The sequence below is a fragment of the Drosophila suzukii genome, chromosome 2L (assembly GCF_043229965.1).
Source record: "Drosophila suzukii chromosome 2L, CBGP_Dsuzu_IsoJpt1.0, whole genome shotgun sequence".
Classification (NCBI taxonomy): domain Eukaryota; kingdom Metazoa; phylum Arthropoda; class Insecta; order Diptera; family Drosophilidae; genus Drosophila; species Drosophila suzukii.
The window spans coordinates 7872203-7888952 of record NC_092080.1 but is presented as its reverse complement, the minus strand read 5'-3'; the positions used below and the strand labels follow the sequence as shown (position 1 = coordinate 7888952).

General features: G+C 38.9%; 1 protein-coding gene across 3 annotated transcripts in view; it reads right to left on the bottom strand.

The window, feature by feature from the left end:
- Positions 1-2654: 2654 nt before the first annotated feature.
- The window catches only part of robo3 (roundabout 3), a 46664-nt gene continuing 32568 nt past the window's right edge, over positions 2655-16750 (bottom strand). The window contains exons 4-13 of one of the 3 annotated variants that reach the window (XM_017090071.4): positions 14749-15033; positions 14136-14276; positions 13934-14065; positions 12518-13822; positions 12301-12399; positions 11751-11991; positions 10801-10961; positions 9118-9400; positions 4262-5205; positions 2655-2740 (exon numbers count right to left, since the gene is read on the bottom strand). In XM_017090071.4, coding sequence (XP_016945560.3) covers positions 2670-2740; positions 4262-5205; positions 9118-9400; positions 10801-10961; positions 11751-11991; positions 12301-12399; positions 12518-13822; positions 13934-14065; positions 14136-14276; positions 14749-15033 — 3662 coding nt within the window. In that variant the 3' untranslated portion in view covers positions 2655-2669. Of the gene's footprint in view, positions 2741-3111; positions 5206-9117; positions 9401-10800; positions 10962-11750; positions 11992-12300; positions 12400-12517; positions 13823-13933; positions 14066-14135; positions 14277-14748; positions 15034-16750 lie in introns of those variants that run through there. The other 2 variants (XM_017090070.4, XM_036821900.3) reach the window with 2 other exon arrangements.

The window sequence follows — 16750 nt, the reverse complement described above, 5'->3', positions numbered from 1 at the left end:
TTCTTTGCTTTGCATGCTGTGTGCTAAAAAGTTAGGAGGTGTTTTGGATGGAAACAATAGCAAAGGTCACTTATTTTATAGAGAAAAAAACCATGCTAACCATTTAGACGTGACTTGTCGGGCGTTCATTTGGGAGCTTTGATTTTCAGCCAGGAATGTAAATGAAAATGTTTAAAGACAAAAGGATTTTATTTATTTTACATATAGATTGTAGGTACTCTTCCCAAAATAGTGAATAAAAATTCCTCTGTTCTTAAATTAAATAAACTTCTTCCTACATTTTCGTATCTGTGACCACCAAATGTTCTTGGCTAATCTCATCAAATTGCCTGGGCATAATTTCCTTATCGAAAAGCATTGGAAAAAGAATGGTCCCCGTCTACAAGGCTTCCGTAGGATTTTCCCTCATCTTTGTTATGCGTTATCCTTGTTCTTCGCAGGACTAGCAGGACACTTCAGTGAAGACCATGGAGCATTTTTATGGTCACTCAAATGCGCATAAAACTTTGTCCCCCCGCATGTGAGTGTGTCTCTGGTCTTTTACGAGCTTTTTTTGCGATGCTGCCAAAAGCTGCTGATTAAACTTTATGGCAAATTTGCTGAATCAGTGCTTCGTCCTGCCACACCCACTTTAGCCCCCATCAACTTCCTACACACTCGACTGCCTAAATACAGTCAAATCAAAAATTCCAGTCCCCACATCGCAGCTGCAATGTTTTTACGATGCATCAATTTTGGGAAAACTAATTTTGTGCAAATATCCCTAATAAGGCAGCTATTTGTACTCACTCACAGTGGGTTCTTGCGGAAATTCGACCTAAAAACATGGCAAATGGTGGGATATGTGCAATGAAATTTAATAAATAATTCAATATGTCACTATGTATTTCTAGAGTGTATTTACAGACCAACAGCTTTAAAATATAGTTCAATATCTCCAACCATTTAAATCCCATAATCACATGAATAGCACACCCTACCTAAAGTTATGATACTTACTGTAAGCCCACACATATTGATACCGACCCGAAACAATAACAAGTTTCAATATAAAATTATTTACAAAATGCATTTAAATTTTATTTGTCACATGTGTTACACGCACAAAGGGCTGGAAAAGCGGGGGAAAATCGGGGGAAATCGAAGGGAAATGGAAACTTTTCAGTTGGCGAAATGGGCGAGAGCGTTTTGCAGCATTATCCTGTTTCATTGTCCTGTTTGCTCGTGTCCTCGGCTCGAATCGGGCAGCAGCTGGCTAAACAAATTGCGAATTGATTCTTTATAGACCATTAGTTTTGATTATACAATAGCTGTTGGGTGGCAGTGGGCGTGGATGGACATGGCCATGGACAAGGAAAAGGTCTTCGGCTAGACGGCATTCAATTGAACGCTTCAACGCCTATCGGGCAATTTGGTGCCAAAAATTATGAGCCTGCCATTGCTATTATAGTCCCACGATATATGGGACAGTCCCGAGACCTTCTATCCCTGTGTGTGCTCCATGTTCATGATAAATTTGGGCTTATTTATCGGCCTGGCCAGTGGCTATCGGTAGCGAGTGTTTCGGACACTAAGGCTATTTGTAGTTCCAGTTTGGGGATACGATGGGGAAGTCGGGGTGGGCATATCAGTGGGCATTCATTCGGGGGTGTCGAAGCTAATGGTGTGGGCCTGGTCACTGATACATTAGCCTGGGCATTCACTGCAGCTGGTGTTGCTCGAGTGGCAAAAGCTTAAAGTTCAGCCAAGGGTAATAAGCTGCTAGTGCTGTTAAAGATCCCAATTTGCCAGGAAAATAGGAACCAAATTGGGGGATTTTAAATGGTCTTATTTGGGGAATAGCCTAAGTTTCCCTCCATCTACAAATTTATAGTTCACAAGGAAAAAGAAATAACCTATAACAATATAAAATAAAATACTTCCTTAAATCACAAAACCTCTCATAATAAATACTCCACAAATAAACAAATTAAATTCACTCAGCTTTTAATAACAAATTCCCTGAAAAAAAAACCCTGCTTACCACCGTAATTGAAATCATAGTTAGTTTTAATGCTTACTGACAGCTTTATTTAACAGCATGCATCTTATTACTGCTTAAAATGCATTTATTTAAAAATAATTCCAACTATCTTGTGAAACTAAATATTAAAATAAAAAGTTCAGTGTTATTACGCTTCATTTAATCGAATTGATTTTCATTTCATTTGACTTCTCTCCATGCAAACATTTTTTGTATTATTATTTTAATGCATAGTTTGGTTGCAATTTCAAAGAGCCTGAGTTTGGACATAAACTGTCAATAACAATTTGTAACAATGGCTAGCAATCCAAAAACGAACAACAAAAAATCAATAATAAACAAAACGGGCCAGGAAACTGAAATAATTTTGTTTATCATGAATTTGAAATTGCAAATGTTTTATAGTTAACGGATGGTAAATGCCGAGGTTCCGGGGGAAAAATGGACAATGTCTCATTAGGGATCCCTACATTAATGATTTTGTAGGACAAATTGGGATTTGGGGCGGGCGGACAAAGTGCATAATTAATTAGCTAGTCAGCGATGGAAATTCGCCCTCTGCCCGGGAATCAGTCGGAAGTTTTGTGGGTAGGCCGCAGCATAGTTGGGTTTACCTGAAATTTCCACCCACGACCAGCAAATGAATTCAAATCACAAAATCCATCGAATTGTCCAGAACCATGTAGGCACAACTGTGTCGACGCCAAATAGTCCTTGCTGAAAACGGAAAATTTTCGCACACATTAGAGCGGGATTTGCCCACAAAAATTTCGCTGTGCGGCTAAGTGGAGTACGATTCATAACTATAATTTGGGAATGGGTAAAACATTTAGCAGGGGTTATATAGATTGCTTTACTAGAACTATAAGCCTATTTTTTAGACAGCACAAAAATATGTATTGCTTACCATCTAAAATAAGTGAAAAAACTAAACAAAATGCATAAGAAAATTAAGTTATTTAATATATATGTATTTATCCCCCTCGAATAATAAGAAATAAATAAACGCCAGCTGGGGCGTTTCGTAACTAAAAGAAATGTTGCCTTAACATTACGAAACGCCCTGTATATAGCCAGATATAGGTTGCTTTTCATATTTTTAATCTTTATTTTTAGTTTTTCTCATTGCATAATTTATCAATTAATTGATTAGTTTATTTTATCTCCTCTTTTTTTCCAGCTAAATCCCCATATTTGCTGTAATCCTTCCACTTTCGCTCTTCTCTCTTTGCGGTTTCCCGGTTTTAGCTATTCAAACTAAATCTAGTGTCAGTTAATTACATTTTAATGCTTTAATTACATGGTTTAAATGTAGATTTAGTCATTCATTCCTCAATCATTTATGATATTTTACATTTAACAGCCTTATTATTAGCATTTACTTAGCTTTTCTTGCGGGAGGTGAGTTTTTTTTATAATTTTACCAACACACAACTAATTGCATCGTGCTTTGTTTATATAACTCTAAGTAATATTTTCTCGTTAGGGTTGGGTATTCTCGTTTTGGCTTTAACATTTGGTTTTCTTATCTGTGGGAACACTTTCTGCAAAACTTTGAAAGGTTTTGCTACTAACTTTTAAAGATTTCTCTTGCTGTACTTACTTGAACTACGTCTGTGCTATTTTGAGATGGTTTCTGGTTTCTTGAGAAAATTAATAATATTTTTTTTTGCTTGCTCCAAATGCAATAATCTAAATGCTTTACGGGGTTACGGTTTTATATATAGGATATAGTTAGGGCAAATTTATTTACAAGCCAATCTTTCAGGGGGTTTTCTGTATTTCTTTACACACATTTCGTTGTTGTTTTTCGGTTTGGGGATTTTCTCTTGGTAGGTGGAAGTCTAAAAGAGCTATGGGTTGGGTTTAAAGGAGATACATGAAAGGGTCTAGCTTTTATGTATACCGATCTATGGGATATATAGACCGTGAAATTTAATAATATTAAAATCAAAAGTGAGTAAAATAGCAAAGTTTGAAAGACTTTCATCCCCCACCAACCCTCACAACGTTCCACAACCCAACTTCCACCTGCCAACTGATATATGCCTTCCACTTATTACCATAATACAATCCTTTCGGGAATCCTCTAACTTATTGAGCACTTTTCGATTGACCCAAGCTTTTAAGTTGATTTCTAAGCTAGGGCTTAGACATTGGCGCTAGAACCAAAACTACTGAGGAATTTGCTATCGCCAGCTAAGCTGTTTACACTAGCTAAGGACTTGTTGTTGTCACCTGATCCTCCGGCCAGGAATGGATGATGCTGTTGCTGGTGCTTGAAGGATTGATAGGCATCCGAACTGACCGCTGACCAAGTGCCATCCTTGGCCTTCACATAGAGATGCTGTTTGCTGGGTTGCTTGCTGCCAAAATGATAATCCCCGGGAGCTGCGATCGAGGCACTGGAGGCCCAATCGTTGAGCAGTTGATTGGTGGAATTGCAGAGACCCAAACCAGAGAAATCTCCACCCTCCGATGGTGGACCTCCGGTTAGAAAGTCCATAGGTCCATTGCTAGAACCATTTGTATTAGCATTCGTATTCATATTACTCTGCCTCAGATTAGATTTTCCCAATATATTATTCTCGCTTTTGTAAAGCGTTTTGGGCTGTCTCTGGCGTCTCAGGGTTCCTGCCCCACCACCACTGGCCATTTGGGCCGCCAAAGTGGTATTGGCATAGGCGCCCAGACCCTGTTTCAAGGCATTACTGGCCAGGAGTAACTGCTGCTGTTGATTAAACGGATTCGTACGCTCCGATTTGCCCTCCAATTGATCCATTTGATTCTCGGTTATATTGATCTTTTTCACCTTGGCCGGCGAGGCTGTCAAAATGGCCGTACTTGCCGTCGAGGTTGTCATCAGATTTGGCTGCTGTTGTTGCTGCTTGGGCTCCAGGCATCCATAGTGGGCACTCGGTGGTGCGGAATACATCCCAGTCGATTGGTAATCACCGCCCTGCAGATTGTTGTTGTTGCTGGCGCTATTCTGGTTCGGTTTTGTCGCATAGCGATTCTGGTAGAGCTTCACATTGGCCACCACATTGGTGGTGGCATAGGCCCCGCAGCTATCATACAGGGAGGCCGACTGGCCACCCATGCCAGGTGGTGCTCCGCGGGTGGGACTCTTGAATGTGGAGCAGGCGACTTCCGCATAATCGGGCATATTCAGCGGCGACAGCCTGAAATTAGAGAGAAAGGGGGAAATTCGCCAGTTGAAAATTGATTCTGTACAGAAATATGAGTTGATAAAGGAGTACTCTATAAATATGTGTTCATTAGTGCACCCAAAAAATATTCAGTTCTTTTTTCTTAACTTAGAAGATATACCTTTGATTAAGTAAACTTACTTTATTTAAAAAATATTTTCTTTGGCTTACAAAAATATTTTAATTTATAGAAAAAATAGCTTAAGCCTTGAAATTCAAGTCGAATATGCTTTTTTTTCCACATACCCATATTTTTATTGATATTTGAGCAACAAAAGGTGAATCAAATAATACTAAGCATTATGTGTTCATCAATAAACTTCGCCAAAATATTTATATTATATTTTTTCCTTCATAGAAGACCACTTATTTTGAGCAGTGTGAATAATTTTCTGTGGATTTATGCTTGTCTGGTACTCACATCAACGATTCCATAAATCATTCGATGTTGTTGATGGGAGGAAATTGCTTTTGTTAGGCAGTGAATGCAACTCCGGAAATTGTTCCCATCTCACACCTACTCATTAAAAATTTTGTTGCAATTTCCCTTTGTATGCCCCCATAATTTCCTCAACCGTAGCAATTGCAATTTGCTTAAATATAGCAAATACAATACGAAATTTCTCCCCATTAGCATTTCAACTTTGTAATTAGAGTGAGTAGAATTCCTGCGGAGGATTGGAAATAAAATGGAGCAAAAGTAGGAAAAGGACGAGAAGGTTCTAAAAACTGAGAGGTATGGGAAAAAAGCTTGACTACCATTCAAATCAAACTTTTATCCATGTGTTGGCAGGAACACAAAAAATTAACGTTTCCCGAGACTAAGGAAAAGTAGCGGAAAAACTTTTTTATTGCACAAATTTTTGCGCACTAATTAGCTAATGAGATAATGCTTATCTATCGCTTCGCTTTTTCCCAATGAGTTCTCGTAAAAATGTACTGAAATGTTAGTGGTGCGTGGAGTGTGGGCGCTGGAAAATGCGAATAGTTTCGGCAATTTCATGGTGGTTTGAATAGTTTAGAAACTAACCAGAGAGGAGGAATAAAATTGCCAAAGCAAAGATTAAAATTCAGTGTTTAAAATTGCTGTTGGTTTTTAATTGGACATGTGTTTTCTGATAAAATAATAGATATTTATATTTTTTTAAGTTTTTTTTTCAAGATTCAGGCAGATTATTTCTTCAGTTTTCATCAGAGATGGAAAAACATAAACTTATTTTTTTTAAGTTATAATTTCTCTCTTAAGTCCAAGCCCCATATCGTTTAAACCAATTCCGTTGACCCAATTAAAAAACACATTCCGTTAGACATCTGAGAATATGCCAAGTAATCTGAATTTTTTCCAGCTATTAAGCTGTGGCCTTAAGGACACTGGGGGAATATGAAAATATGCAGATCTGTAGAGTTTGCTTTTCTTCCCCCGAGGACTATCAATTTTTAATTGTTAATTTAGCGGTGAAAATTGCGTTTTTCCTTGGTGGTGGTTGTTAAGAACTCCTCGAATCAGACAACAACCCGCGAAAGAAATTAAATATTTTAATTGGAAATTTTAGGTAATGACGCACGTGTTTCAACAGGGAATTTTTGGGGGTGGGAGTGTTTATGTAAACAAGGAGAATAAAAGAAGATCCTGTTTGGGTATTCCAGTGCTTATGTTATACTTTTTACGACTTTACAATGTTGTTAAAAGTGAGCAGCAGAAGGAAAAGTTCGGTTCGAAGGAATACAACGGAAAAATTGAAACGGAAATAATGAAAATCGCGTAACGGAAGTGGCAACGGTATTAGAGGGGTGGTGAATTTTCCCGGGAAGAGGGGGTTTTTTTGTCATGCGAGGGTGGCGGGAAATGTTCCAAATTGCAAGTGAAGTGGAAAGCGAGGGGTGAGGGTTAAAGGTGGGCGGTTATTTCATTCTTAGAACGCAGAAAGGAAGTCTAAACAAATAAATGCGTAAAATGCCGCAAATAAATACGCGAAAGTTTTCCGCCTTGAAAGAGTGAGATAGGTGTAAAGAAAGCAGGACGGAAATATGTCGCCAGCAGTTGCCACTTTTTTATTGCCCCTTGTTTGGATTTTTGTTTTATTTTTTCTCTTTTTTTGCATTACTGCTTTTGTTTTATTATTGTTGCCGCAACGGTACATTAAGCTTTAAGGAAAAGCGAGGAAAATTTGTTTTTCTTTATAAATTCCTAAGTAAGAAGTAAAAACAAAGTCCTTGAGATGGGCAACTAAAAATGGGCAGCCTGGCCCTGGATTAGGCTCAATGGAATTTAAGCGATTAAGCGAGAATTTTCATCAAAACTTTCCTCCGAATTTTCAAGAACCATTTGACTAACTGGGAAAGATTTATTAAGCTGAAAGTCACAATTTTATTTTGTGATTGAAAAGTTTTAGAGTTTCTCAGAATTTACTGACAGTTTAATCCACTTCGATGTTGTTAAGGATTGACAAATTTGAGGGCTAAATTTCGAAGTAAACAAGCTTGGGTGTTAGTTGTTGATTAGAGCTGACAAGTAGCCTAGGTACACAAATGTGATCCCGAAAATATTCTTAAAAGATTAAGAGATTATCAGTTTAATGTAAAAATGTTTTCAGGAAAGGTATTAATTCTTTGATCTTTGCTTTTAACCCAAATTAAAGAAGATTAAAAACCCGTCCATCTGAAATGCATTTCCCCCAAAGGAAAATTCATTAGCCTTTAAAGGAAACGGCAACAAAAATACAGGAGCTCCCAAAGAAAACAGGGAGATAAAACAACCCGAGGAAATATGAATGAATTGCGTATATGGAAATTAAATAACGGCTGCAGTGCTCCTTCCTGCCAACGTAAACATTTATTTCGTGGTTGGGGCAAGTTACCATGGCCCAAAGTAAAACCCGTTCAAGTGTAACAATTTAATGGCGTTTGTTGTTGTTGCGGTGGTTTTTGGCTGGAGAAGAGGGTTCGGGCTTTCCACTTTGAGGGTGGCCTGGTTTTGGTTGGGGAATCTTTATGGTGGCAGCGGTTGCAGCTCCACAAAATATTTTTTACGACTCGGCTCGTAAATAGTGCCATGGATCTTTTACTTGCACCAAGAGTAGTACTTTCGTTATTACACGAAAACAAATTTTATCAATGCAGAAAACAGAAAATATCTTTTCATATATAAAATAAACGCTTCGGAAGTAAAAACAAAATAAATTGAACTTTAAATAACAAGAAAAAAATTATTATAAATTTTAATCCAAAAAAAAAATATATTTTTATGCTGTTTCGAAAATCCTCACATACACCTAAAAGTATGCTATGAAAAACGTCATTTCGTTATTTGGCATTTATCCATTGTTTGAAAAAACAAAATAAATTCATTTACACTTTAAATAATAAAAGATAAATTATTAAAAATAGGTTTTTATGCGTATGTTTCGAAAATCCTTACTAGATACCTAAAAGTATGCTATGAAAAATGTAATTTCGTTATTTGAGTTTATACTTTGTTTTGTAAAAACTAAATTAATTCATTTAAACTTTTAATAATAAAAGATAAATTATAAATAATTGTCGTTCTAGAAAAAGAATAGATTTTTATGCTTATGTTTTGAAAATCCTTATAGCACACATAAAAGTATGCTATGAAAAATATGACTTTGTTACTTGGCATTTATCCATTGCATACTTTTAGGCATATTTTTAGAGATTTCAAACCCATTTACATTTATATCCATTTTCAGTCCCTGTTTTCCGAGTGTAAGTTCCTCACTTCCTACACCACCGACCTCTATTCCACATCCCTTTACCAATTTAAGACTTCTGCTCCACAATTTTTTATTGTAATTAAACAGTCAGCGAGGCGTGGACAGGATATTAAGGCAACTTCCTGAGCAGATAAACAGCCCTAGAACTCACCTCTCGTAATCGGGCAGTAGAGTCGGCTGTTGTCCCTGCTGGGCGGTGGCCTGTGCGTATCCCGGAAGTTGCTCCTTTGTCGTACATGAGCCGTTTGCCCCCGCTCCACCCGGGTTCCCATTGCCATTTCCCGCACCCTGTCGCCAAACGCCGCCGGTGGGATCGATCCACAGGCCATTTTGCCCAGTTGCGGCTGTCGAATTTGAGCCAACGGCACCGACGGCTCCGCCTCCATTTAGCGGCAATGTCGGAAACTTTCGCACGGTTCCGATTGCGTGATTGCCTGAAATAAAAAGCAAAATATATATGGGTTTACAGGAGACTGAATATATCGAAATGGCTTCTATGTGTGGGCTGGCAATGATTACGGCTCGTTAAAACTAAAACGGAGAACTCGCCGCCCGGGGTTTTTGCGCTCGGTTTGCTTTCGCAGTAACGTGCAAATAATAAAAGACGGAAATTACTTTTTATATTCAATTGGCAAAAGCTTTTGCACGCCCCTTTCCAACGGGATTGTAAATGCCCTGCAGTTGTTAAAGTAGATGGGTTGGACCAGTAAGTAAACATTTGGTTTCAGAAAAGGATCTATAGATCCTGATAGCCGTCAGTCTATGTACTTGTTTATTGTATTATTCCGTAAAAATCTCCACAATCTGTCCGGAACTCCGTCCGAAAATTTATACTTTGGTATTTTCCTAAGAATATAAATAAATCTGTATCAATCTGTATGGTATTTCTTATATTAAAAATATTTTTTGTTTTTATTTAACTACTCTTTACCTTAAACCGCTTAGGGAGTTATTACTATGAATTTTATAAGGCCACCTGCCAAACTTTATAGGGTATTTATAGCTCACTACATCCTGCTAAAAGTATATGTTTTCTAACTATATTTAGAGTTCTCCAGTCAGACAATTGATGTGATTTTCACGTGAGGTTTTGTCGTTCTTATACAATATACCTCCCCATTTTCTTTAGTGCTCTTTTTCTACCCTAAAGACTCCCCCACTTTTGCTCTAGTTATCGTCGCTTGTTTATCTTTTTATAGTCGGTTTAACCTTGGCGCTGTGGCTTACTGCCAAAGATTATTACCCTCGGTTTTTTTTGGTTCCTCCGGTCTTTACATTGTTATGAGTGCGTGTCTCGATGTCTGCAGTTATTGTGGCTTACAAAATGGCAACCTAATTGAGACCGGCCATAAATGCTCAAGTCATAAATCAAAGATTACGTAGAGGAGGAGCTTGAGCAAAATGTTCGCATGTCCCAGAGTGGAAAGGAGATTGTCCTATAAAAATGAGGGGTGTACTTCCAGATGAAGTGGCACTAGGGTAAAATGCAGGGAAATAAATTCGGAATGAAGATGGTTTTATTTATTTTGGATGCACTTGATATATACATTTTTTGTTCTAAGGCTTTAGTTTTTGTACCTATCAAAATCGATTTCCTCCAATTACTGATAAGTATTCTTTCCGTTGTGCAATTTACACAGTATTTAAGCTCCTAAAACCTTAAATACTTTAAGCATTATCCCCAACATCCCCTATTCCTTGACTAAATTAAACTTCAATTCACCCATAAATCCTTACACAAAAAAGAACAAGCAATTACCAAGCTCCCTCCCCGAATAAAAAAGAACTGCACAAAAGGGAGAATAAGTATAAATTTAAATTAAAGTTCACTCACCATGTAAACTGCCCAGCGAGGTCTGCTTGATAAATTGATAGCGCTTGAATAGAACCAATGCGCCCAATAGAAACACAATTATGGCAATGATGGAGCCCAGCAGGACGATAAACCAGGTCTGTGTTAAAAAGTCATCGGCAATATCACGACTGATGGGATATCTGCAATAGACAACACAATAAAGAACCCGGAATGAGAACGGCTATCGGAGGATGGAGCCCTCTATTTGTATTTGTATTTGTACGTGCCCGGGCGGAGGCTTAGTTTAATGGTCGCAAAAGTCGTTGGCCATTGTCGTTGGCCGTTAATGGATTGATGTGGACCTCGATGCGACACTTGGCAGTCAAATGAGCAGCTCCACAATGCCCGACACCCACAACGCCCACACAAAAGAGAGTTACACTTCACGAAAGTTGAAATAAAAAATAATTTTCTAAAAATAAGAATCTAATTTAAATAATTTCAAAACATAATAAAATTGATTTTAAAGGGGATATTATCTATAACACTTTATGAATTATATAAGCAAAAGAATAATCACAAAATAAAAATTTCATAATAAATAATTTTTAACCATAAAAACAGTGGTTTCAAAACGGATACCAGATGAAAATACAATTTTAAAAATATAAAAATTAAGAAAATATCGTCTTCATTAATAACGCTTGTCCAATCATGTATATCTTTACTGCTGTGAGTATTTCCAGAAATTTAAATAAAGAAACCTAAGAAGGTAAGGGTGTACTTTTCAAAAAATAAATATGCAATGATGTAATAAATAGAAAAAAATAAAAAGTCAAAAATATTTTTAAGTTTATTTTAAAATATAAAATGTTTGTTATTACTTCTGCTTAAAAAGATATACACTCAAATATAAAAATGCATTTTAAATCAAAAATAATTTTTTAATACTTAAACATTGCTAATTTCTCCCAGTGCACCCCACTCACCTCGTATAGCCTGTGTCCAGGGATTGGGTGCGTGCATCGATGCGGAGGACGGCCGGTTTGCTGAAGGGTCCGACTCCCACCCTTGTGGCCGCCGCCACTGCGATGTAGTAGGTGACTCCTGTGGTGAGGTTGGCCAGGAGGAGGGTGGGCGTGGCCGCATCTATGGTCATATTTTTGAATATCCGCGTCGTATTGTGCACGTCCAGGCCTTTGACGACCACATTGTAGCTGGTGAGGATGCCTGTTCATTGGAGATTTTTGGGGCGGTTGGACAGAGAGAAAATGAAATTAAATGTAAACAAAAGAGCTGAGAATTCATCCGAAACGAGTCAGCCGAGTCAGCAGAGGTATTTGCACAAAGGACCTGACTGGCGGTTAACTTATGAGGGAATCGGAAAGCTCTAGGGATTTTATACGGAAAGGGTCTATCTATCAGGACGAACATCTTTAATCTCTTTTCATACTTTAAAAACTTATATTTGAACTTTATGTTTAAAGGGTTTCTAATCAAGACATTCTAGATTCTATTCTTAGAGAACTTAATACTAACCATTGCGAGTCCGATTTGGTTGCGGTGGTAACCATTTCAAAAAGACCGAGGTGCGATTAAATTGGATGGCTTCCATGCCATAGGGTGGTGCCTCCGGAACTGTGAATAAAAGTTATTTCAATTTTATAACAGTGAGCAATTAAAACTAACATTATTTTAATAAATTAATAAAAAATATTTTCTTTATTATGAGTGGATGGTAAAACTAGGACCTTACCATCTTCCAGGGTTCTCATGCGTCGCGAATTCGAGGGCTTTCCTACGATGCTCTTGTAAAATGGCACAAGAAAAAACTCGTATGTAGAGGCTTTTGCCAATCCAGGCACCGTACAGGAACTGAGTCCCTGACCCTTGTTGAGCAGTGTAACCATTTTGTATTCAGTGGAGTGGAGTTCTCGAGCATAGAGATAGAAACCCTCGATGTACTGCCCACTGTCTATATCCCAAGAAAGTCGAGCAGTCGTCGAGTCACTGGCATTTGCCTCCAGTAACTCCACCACATCGTTGGCTTGCAGCAGGGTTTCCACATCGCTGAGAAGTAGTTGTGAGGTTCCAGAGTTTTCACTACCATCTCTCACACCCACGAGTTTTCCCGCCGTTATGGGTTCCGAAATGGGTGAGGGTGGTGAGAAGCCCAGAGAGTTTTCCGCCCGAACTATGAACATGTAAGCTGCTCCATGGGTTAAACTTTCCACCGTGAAAATCGGTTCACTTAATCGCGAGGCTATTGGTATCCAGGTTTTGCTCTGATTTGTGCAATACATTTCCACACTATAGCCAAGGAATGAAGAAGCTCCTGCCTTATCACTAGTGGGCCAAACAATTGTCAAGGCCGAGGCGGTGGCATTCAGAATTTTGGGTTGTCCCGGGGCAGTAGGGCATTTATTCTGCTCGGGGGCTCTGTAGAACTTTATATTTGGATTGGTGGGCAACTCTATTCTGAGGAAACCACTCCAAGTGGATTTACCAGCTCTTGAGCTGGCCACACATGTGTACAAACCCTGATCCTGTTGACGATCCAGGTCTGATATGATTAAATCCCCAGATGTTGTGATATTCAATTTGGAACTAGGCTGCACTGGTATTCCATCGCGATACCATGATATCGTAGGACTCGGCAGACCTATAGCCTTGCACTGAAGTGTGGCCAGCGATTTGATGGGCAGCGTTTGATTTACCGGACCCGATATTATAATCGGCGGTGGACGATCCTCTTGCGAGTCCAAACTGAGTTGAACCCTTGAAGTAATGCTGGCCACTTCATTCATGGCATTACACAGTATGACCAGATCCTTGTCCGTTCTTTGGAATCTGGTTAGAGTGAGAATAGAGTGACCTTCTTCGGTGTTCAGACTGTGAAATCGGTCCAAAGGCGGGGCTCCGGGAAATATCAGCGTACTGTTATTCTTGATGGTCCAAAAGATGGTTGGCTTTGGATTGCCAGTGGCTCGGCATTCGAAGGATGTATCGGCGCCCAGCTCCACGGATTTGCTCGCAGGACGTTGGATGAATTTCGGGGGGGCTACAGTGTGAGTGTGCGGGGTGGAGGAGCATGGGTAGACTAATTAGCTAAAAGTGCCCAACTAGCGATTGTCTATTATCTGGATATGGGATTTTCCCAAAAGAAACTTACCGTAAACAGTTAGAGTACCCATTGCAGTAATGGCTCCCACAACATTGTCCGCCTCACAGCTGTATTCACCCTCATCGGCTATGGTGACCCTTTCTAGTCTTAGACTTCGATCCTCTAGCACACTCACGCGATCTTTAAGATATATTTTAAAGCAAAAAAATATTTTTAATATATTAAATGATAATGGTATAGATTAACTTACCCAATGGCATATTACCGCCCGAGGCAGTCCTTAGCCACAGAACATCCGGCATGGGGTCACCACCTACTCGACAGGGAAAGGTCACCGAGGCTCCCTCTAAAACCGTTTGATCGTGGGGCCCCCGGATGATGTACGGCTTGACTGCAATGGAAATAGCCAACAGGGGAAATGATAAGCGGCAATTTAATCAAAAAACCTCAAACCAATAAGACCTCTTAGCCCAGCGACCCAACCCTAGTCACATTCCAGCAAATTGGACATGACACATTGATTGGAGGTGCTTGGATTGGTTGGTGGCCAAGGGCTTTTTTCTAACCACTAACCCATGAGGGCATAAGGGTCTTATAAGCTTTTATAAGCTATACATGAAATATTAATAAAAATAGAAATATAAATAAAAACCTAACTTAACTCATTTTCTTTTCGTAAAAATCTATAAAGATTATTGAAGAGTTATATGATAATACAAATATATAAAATGTTATAAGATATTCTTTAAACCAAATCATCATTAAATATTTTCTAGAATATTTATTTAAAATAATTAAAATAAATTTATTTAATTTGAAATATAGTGTTGTATATTTTCTGCTTGAGTGGGTTAAGCTCTCACCGTGCACTTTGAGCGTGGCCAGCGAGGACTCGCGCACCCCGACAGGATTCTTGGCTATGCACTGGTATTGACCCTCGTCAGTCTGCCGGGCATCCTGGATGGCCAAATTGCCGCCGTCAACGATGCGTATTCGCTTCGAGCCCTCCAAATCCAATTTCTGGCCGCCCTTCTTCCAGGTGACCGATGGCTCGGGGATTCCCCGAGGGGCGGCGCACTCGAGAAGGGCGGTATCGCCCTGGGCGATCCGTGTGTTCTGCGGCTCCAGGCGGAACTCGTCGCGTAGAACTGGATGGGAGAAAGTGGGGAAAGTCGGTTGAAAGATGAGCAAATGATTATTACGGAGAGTGTGTGTGTGTGCGGTGTGTGTGTGGTGTGGCTTGGCCCCTGTCCATTTGCCGGTGGTTATAAATTATCTGGGGGTTTTTGCATGATAAATGCCCCACGTCGGTGTCTTTTGTCCCTCCTGCTCCCTGACCCCTGGCCATCCCTATTCCTCAACGTGTGAGCCCGTGTTTGCGGCCTGACAGCAGAGATAAATTGTTCGTAAATGGCATAAATGTGATTTTTATACGCCACAAAAAGGAGGATGAGAGAAAGCGGAGAAAGATGGGTCCCTAATTTGTGAAAATTCCATCACGGCCATCGATTTCTACGCAGCTTTTAGGATAATTTAATTAGGTGTTATAATGGAGTGAAAAATATTGCTTAAAATTGTTTTGATTTATGGTGTTTAATAAAGCACTATTAAAAGTTGGAAAACTTAGTTTAATAAACTAGTTAAAGCAAAAAAGTATCGTATTGTATTTTTTATAGGTTTTATTTATTTAAGACTTGTTATTTATTTTATTACAAAATAGAAAACGAATCAAAAACTGTATCTTAAATAATTTTCGCATTAAGGATTATCAAAGACTGTCCAAAGCAATAAGTTCTTAAACAATGTACTTTTATAATAATTTTATTCTCTCTCTACAAAATCTCTTTTAGATTTTGTAAGCCATTACTTTGGACCATTTTTCTGTCACAATCATAGAGACTGCATTTTTTCCCGGAACGCATTTCCAAAGCTCTCTATTTTTTCGTCCATCCTTTGCATAGTAAATCAGAGTATTATCAACATTTTGCTTTAGCAGTCGCAGATTTGGAGCCACAAAAGCGTAGAGCAGCAGTATAATTTTAGCTGGTTGTGCCCCTTATCGTCCTTGGTCCTTTGTGAGTCTGGTCAGAGGGGAATGGGAATGGGAATGGGTATGCTGTAATTTGCACACACCTCAGAGCTCTATTTGTCCTGTGTGCATATCACACAGAAGGAAGTTTGGAAGCTTTGGGGGAAGGCAGCTCAACTCTGCTTCTGGAGTAATAAATCAAGCAACTTTCAAGCACTTGAAAAGCGTAGCGAAGTAAATTTCTCCACTTTTTTCGGCTTTTCTCGTTTGCCCTCAAAAGCAAACCTTTTGTGCAGTGAAAAAATATAGTATACTATATATATATATGTGAGCCTGGATTTTCAACGAATAAATCCATAGCGAAGGCAGCTTTTACGTAAATTAAATTTCGCTTTTCCTTTATATATTTTTTTTTAATCTGCAAAGTGAATAAGCGAATTCTTTTACACATTTTTTTGGGGCTGCTCGTCTTGCTTTTTTTTTTTGGTTGAGATTTCGTTTTTGCTTTGGTTTAGTTTTGCTGTCTTGGTTATGCAAAAATGTGCTAAAACCATGACTTTTATTAAATTTAAAGTTGAAGCGTAATAAATCAGGGCGAATCAAAGAGGGAAAGCGAGCATCAAGCCAACCACGAAGGCCCCGTTAAAGCCGTGGCAAACTTTTAATAGAACCCTGTGCCGAACTCGGAACCTCAATACAGCAAAAAAAAAGAAAGGAAAAAGCCCACACAGCGGGAAACACGCCAACCATCAATAAATTAATCAAAGTCATAATCAGTGTCAGGTTCAGTGCCACTGGGCAAAAGTTGTGTAGGCCTCGTTCTTGTCGGTTCTGCG